At 53.7% G+C, this 6000-nt stretch overlaps 1 protein-coding gene across 1 annotated transcript in view; it reads left to right on the top strand.

Moving 5' to 3' along the window:
• LOC142923314 (putative ferric-chelate reductase 1) overlaps positions 1 to 6000 on the top strand; it is a 41670-nt gene that overhangs the window by 1914 nt on the left and 33756 nt on the right. Inside the window, exons 3-4 of the mRNA XM_076064378.1 lie at positions 4138 to 4251; positions 4935 to 5050. Coding sequence (XP_075920493.1) covers positions 4138 to 4251; positions 4935 to 5050 — 230 coding nt within the window. The remainder of the gene's footprint in view (positions 1 to 4137; positions 4252 to 4934; positions 5051 to 6000) is intronic.

The raw sequence follows: 6000 nt of genomic DNA, 5'->3' as shown, positions 1-6000 counted from the left end.
CTTGTGCCAGGCCATGGGCACGTGAAGTGTCGAACGCCTGCTGGCAGGAGGTCACGGGGCAGACCCAGCAGGTGCCACGGGTCGACTGACTGAGATGACTGGCTGGTGCACCACCTGTGCCCCCTACTGTGCTAACCTGCTGTGCTTTAGCCACCCGGCGCTCCGCTCGTTGTTCTGAGCGTCGCTCCTCCGCCCTCCGTTGTTGTTGGAGGGCGACTGCCTCCAACTGCCCAGTAGCATCCTTCACGAGCCTCCTCCACAGAGGCCGATCTTGACACCGCTGGTACCAGTCATCGGCAAGTCCACTCAGCTCCACGTCCTCCTGTACCACATCACTCCATCTCTTCTCTAGCCCGTGCCGCGCCCGCTTAGCCCCCTCAATCCGGCCAAACAAAAGCTGTTTTGGCATGCGGTAGCTGGGCATGTGGGCTACATGACCCAGCCATCGCAGCCTTCCCCGCCGGAGGAGCTCACCGATGGGACCTTGCCCAGATCTTTCAAGGATTTTTGAGCTCCTCACACAATCCAATTTGGTTAAACCCAGGATGGATCGTAGGCAGGCCAGGCTAAATGTTTCTAACCGGCGAAGATGTTCCATTAGGGAGGTCCACGTTTCGCAAGCGTAGAGAAGGGAGGGAATGACCATGGCCGAGAAGACCTGAAGCTTAGTGCGGAGCGACAGACCAGGTAGCTTCCACACAGCGTTACGCAACCGATGAAAAGATATTGCTGCTCGACTGATTCGGAGTGAGACCTCTGCTGTTAAACTTGAGCCAGTCATAAGCACACTGCCCAGGTATGGGAAACTCTCCACTCTCTCCACAACTGCCCCATCACCGATTGGGAGTTGTGGGGGTGGATTGTCCGATGGTACAAAATACCCAGGCAGGTGCTTAGTTTTGGTGGGGCTGATGGTAAGGCCCCACCTCTTAGTGGCACGCTCCAGTCTCAGCAGCAGCGTCTCCAACTCCTCCTCCGAATGTGCAGCTATTACCAAATCATCAGCATACATAACGTGGTTGAGCAATATGGAGCCATCCCTTGACCGCACCCGGGCGTCGATCAGCCTCCCATTATATCTGTACCATATGGAGATTCCCCCGGTACAGCTATTGAAGGCTTCACGAACTACGTGGTCAAAATAGATGTTAAATAATGTGGGAGCCAGAGGACATCCCTGTCGCACCCCAAGGTTAACAGGGAATGGCTCTGACTCCCGGCCACGTAGTTTTACCCGGGCCCGCTCACCATCATGAAGGTCCTTAATGATCGTGAGCAGAGGGTCAGGTACTCCAAAAGCACGAAGAACAACCCAGAGCCCAGGCCTACTGATGGTATCATAGGCCTTGACCAGGTCAATAAAGCAGAGATGTAGGTCTTGTTGGAATTCCCTACACCTCTGCTGTAGCAGACGGACAGAAAATATGGCATCTGTGCAGGACCGCCCTTTCCTGAAACCGCATTGGGGCTCCGCAAGCCTCTCCTCAGCGTGCCTGGCAAGGCGATGTTGAAGAATAATCCTTGCCAGGACCTTTCCCGGCACACTGAGGAGTGAGATGCCCCTGTAGTTGTTACAGTCTGTGCGGTACCCCTTCTTAAAAAGAGGGACCACCAGGGCATCTTTCCAATCCTGCGGAACACGTCCAGTGGTCCAGACTGTTGTTATGATGTCATATAGGGCAATCTGTGCACAAACGCCGCCCTCCCTCAGCATTTCGCTTGGGAGATCATCTCTGCCCGCTGCCTTTCCTGGTCTCAGACTCCGGATCGCCTTCAGTACTTCGTCAACAGATGGCACCTCAGCTAGCCACTCACAGGGGGTGACTTCTTCCAATATTTGAGGCACCGCAGCCTCAGCAGGGTCATCCTCACTTTGTGCTACGATGTTTTCCTGGCTGAGGGATTTTCCCTCCCCCAGGACTTCCCAGAAACGCTCAGCAAATCTGCAAACCTGTTCCTGGGGGTCGGAGATTGGGTCACCGTTTTTTCCCCTAATGATGGTAATAGGTGTGGCGCTGCAGATTACTTTTTTGATGGAGTTAAATAGAGATTTGTGATCACGGGCCACTGAGGCAGACTCCATCTCCTCAGCAACCCGCGACCAACACCCATCCTTGCAGCGCCTCACGGCTCTCCGAACCTCCGAGCGAAGGCTGCGGTAAGCCTCCTCATTCTCTGACGTGGGATTCTGTAGCCGATGACAGTGGGCCTGTCGCTTTTTCTCAACCATCCTGAACACCTCCTCTGTCAGCCAGGGTCTCTGGGGAGGTCTGGACCACGTACCCAAAGCAGCCTTTGCAGCTGCATGAATCACAGTCCTAAACCTCGCCCATTTACCCTCGACATCAGGAGGAGTCGGGGACGATGCCAATCCCAGCCACAAGCGATGATGAAATTCTCGTTTGCAACTTTCATCAGATAACTGAGACCAGGCCACTTTAGGTTGGAATGGGGTCCTGGGTGTACACCCACCACCGGAGTGGAAGAATGGCAGGCGCATCTTACAGATGACTAGTCGATGGTCAGAGGGCAGATCAGCTCCACGGTAGGTCCTGGTGTCAAGGACATGGGCTCGCATCCGCTGGTCCGTCACTATGTAGTCCAGCAGATGTTCTTGCTTGGTCCCGGCATGCATCCATGTTGTTGTGTGGATGCGCCGATGCCGGAACAGCGTGTTGGTAATTACAAGCCCATGGGTTGCACAAAAATCTAGCAGCCTCCTACCTTTGTTATTGAGCTGATCTGGCCCATGCCCTCCAATCACTCCAGACCAGGTACCAGCATCATGACCAACTCGGGCATTGAAGTCACCCAACAAGATGACTCTATCCCGAGGGGCCACTTTAGCCAGCACCTGTGACAGGAGGTCATAGAAGGCATCTGACTCATCGGCTTTGCCTGCATCCCTCCACGGATGTTCGTCTTCAGTGGGGGCATAAGTAACCACGACCACCACTCCTCGCCTCCGGTTGATGAGAATGCGAGCCCAAAGTAGCCTGGGGCTTACAGCTTCCCACACCTCACCACCACGCTCCCACGCCCCCTTCATTATTTTGTTCAAAAGAAGAGCCACACCCTGTTGTTTGGCAGTCTGCTGCCCCGAGTAGAGGACTGTCCACCCCTCATGGTGGCAGGAGCCAGAACCGGTCCACCGGACCTCCTGAATGCCACAGAGATCCAGGCGGTACCGGTCCAGCTGCCGACAGAGGAGTGGCAGCCTCTCCTCCGCAGTGAGCGTTCGAACATTCCACGTGGCCATCCATAGTGGCTTTTCGTTGTTTCTGGAGGAGCCCTGAGGGTAGAGATTCAATCTCCTGGCTCCGCCAATTGGGGTTTGGCCAGGAGACGTCATAGATGCCTGGCCCCCCGGGGCCTCCAGCACAAGCTTATTAGTCACATATTTAAATCGTGGTTTCGTGGTAAAATTGTTGAAGGTGGAGGGGTTACCAGCCCCTCGCACCCGTCCAGAGCCCCCGTTTAGCCAATGTGGTGGTCACAGACGCCATGAGAGGAGGGGCCAATCGGAATTGGCCCTCTCCCCACAGCACTGTCCATGACAGAGTTTCCTGCCCGGCACCGCGAGGAGGTAGGGGGTTGTTTTGCTACAAAGACAAAGATCCCCCATATAGCCTTAACAGACTGTAGGGGCAAGTGCTGTTAGCGTGCACCTATGAAGGCCGGAACGGCACACGAGGTGGTGGGTGGCCAGCACCACGCCCGACCGCCTTTGTCTCCCTAGTGGCAATGTTTACACACCGCACCAGGTACTCATTTGAGGCTGAGTCGACCTAGGGGAGGCCCGGTTCAGATAATCGTCACTGGTGTTGGCCGTGAGCGGGAATCGAACCCGGGTCGCCAGGTTCATAGCGCAGCGCGCTAACTGCTACACTATTGCTCCCCACACAGCTACACACACAGCTACACAACAGCTACACACACAGCTACACACACAGCCTCACACAGCTCATAGCTACACACACAGCTACACACACAACTACACACAGTTCATAGCTACACACACCTACACACAACTGCATAGACCTACACACGGCTCATAGCTACTCACTCATAGCTACTCACCCACAGCCACACCCTGAGTGTGCCACGTGCTGCACCCCCTCCACGCCCCTCTCGCAGGGCTGATGCTGAAACACGAACAGCAGCCGCTGGTATCCAGGGTCGCTGTGCGCCTAACGGGGACACCCACGGAGGTGCCCGGCTCACGGTCACCGACCATCATCAAGGCACACGGTGAGGGCAGTGACTCACTCACTCAGTGACTCACTCGGTGACTCACTCAGTGAATCACTCACTCAGTGACTCGCTCACTCAGTGACTCACTCACTCAGTGACTCACTCAGTGACTCACTCAGTGACTCACTCACTCAATGACTCACTCGGTGACTCACTCAGTGAATCACTCACTCAGTGAATCACTCACTCAGTGACTCGCTCACTCAGTGACTCACTCACTCAGTGACTCACTCACTCAGTGAATCACTCAGTGACTCACTCACTCAGTGACTCGCTCACTCAGTGACCCACTCACTCAGTGACTCACTCAGTGACTCACTCACTCAGCGACTCACTCAGTGACTCACTCACTCAGTGACTCATTCAGCGACTCACTCAGCAACTCACTCAGCAACTCACTCAGTGACTAACTCACTCAGTGACTCACTCACTCAGTGACTCACTCACTGACTCACTCAGTGACTCACTCAGTGACTCACTCACTCAGTGACTCACTCACTCAGTGACTCACTCACTCACTCGCTCACTCACTCACTCACACACTCACCCACTCACTCGTCTCTGTGTGTGTGTGTGTCTGTGTGTGTCTGTGTGTGTCTGTGTGTGTGTCTGTGTGTGTGTCTGTGTGTGTGTCTGTGTGTGTGTGTCTGTGTGTGTGTCTGTGTGTCTGCATGCTGCAGGGGCACTGATGATGGTCGCCTGGTTGACTTGCGCCAGCGTTGGCATAGTCCTGGCGAGGTTCTTCAAACCGCTGTGGCCCACACACTACATCTGGGGGCAGAAAGTCTGGTTCCAGGTGAGACTTACACACTACATCTGGGGGCAGAAAGTCTGGTTCCAGGTGAGACTTACACACTACATCTGGGGGTACAAAGTCTGGTTCTAGGTGAGACTTACACACTACATCTGGTGGTATAAAGTCTGGTTCTAGGTGAGACTTACACACTACATCTGGTGGTATAAAGTCTGGTTCTAGGTGAGACTTACACACTACATCTTGGGGTACAAAGTCTGGTTCTAGGTGAGACTTACACACTCCATCTGGGGGTACAAAGTCTGGTTCAAGGTGAGACTTACACACTACATCTGGGGGGTACAAAGTCTGGTTCTAGGTGAGACTTACACACTACATCTGGGGGGTACAAAGTCTGGTTCCAGGTGAGACTTACACACTACATCTGGTGGTACAAAGTCTGGTTCTAGGTGAGACTTACACACTACATCTGGGGGTACAAAGTCTGGTTCCAGGTGAGACTTACACACTACATCTGGTGGTATAAAGTCTGGTTCTAGGTGAGACTTACACACTACATCTGGGGGTACAAAGTCTGGTTCCAGGTGAGACTTACACACTACATCTGGTGGTACAAAGTCTGGTTCTAGGTGAGACTTACACACTACATCTGGTGGTACAAAGTCTGGTTCTAGGTGAGACTTACACACTACATCTGGGGGCAGAAAGTTTGGTTCCAGGTGAGACTTACACACTCCATCTGGTGGTATAAAGTCTGGTTCTAGGTGAGACTTACACACTCCATCTGGTGGTATAAAGTCTGGTTCTAGGTGAGACTTACACACTACATCTGGGGGCAGAAAGTTTGGTTCCAGGTGAGACTTACACACTCCATCTGGGGGTACAAAGTCTGGTTCTAGGTGAGACTTACACACTACATCTGGGGGTACAAAGTCTGGTTCTAGGTGAGACTTACACACTCCATCTGGTGGTACAAAGTCTGGTTCCAGGTG

This window comes from Petromyzon marinus, unplaced genomic scaffold, assembly GCF_048934315.1.
Source record: "Petromyzon marinus isolate PM22_M1 ecotype Great Lakes invasive population unplaced genomic scaffold, UKy_Petmar_22M1.pri1.0 PM_Scaffold_412, whole genome shotgun sequence".
In the NCBI taxonomy this organism is placed as follows: Eukaryota; Metazoa; Chordata; class Hyperoartia; order Petromyzontiformes; family Petromyzontidae; genus Petromyzon; species Petromyzon marinus.
This window is presented reverse-complemented; position numbering and strand designations above follow the sequence as displayed.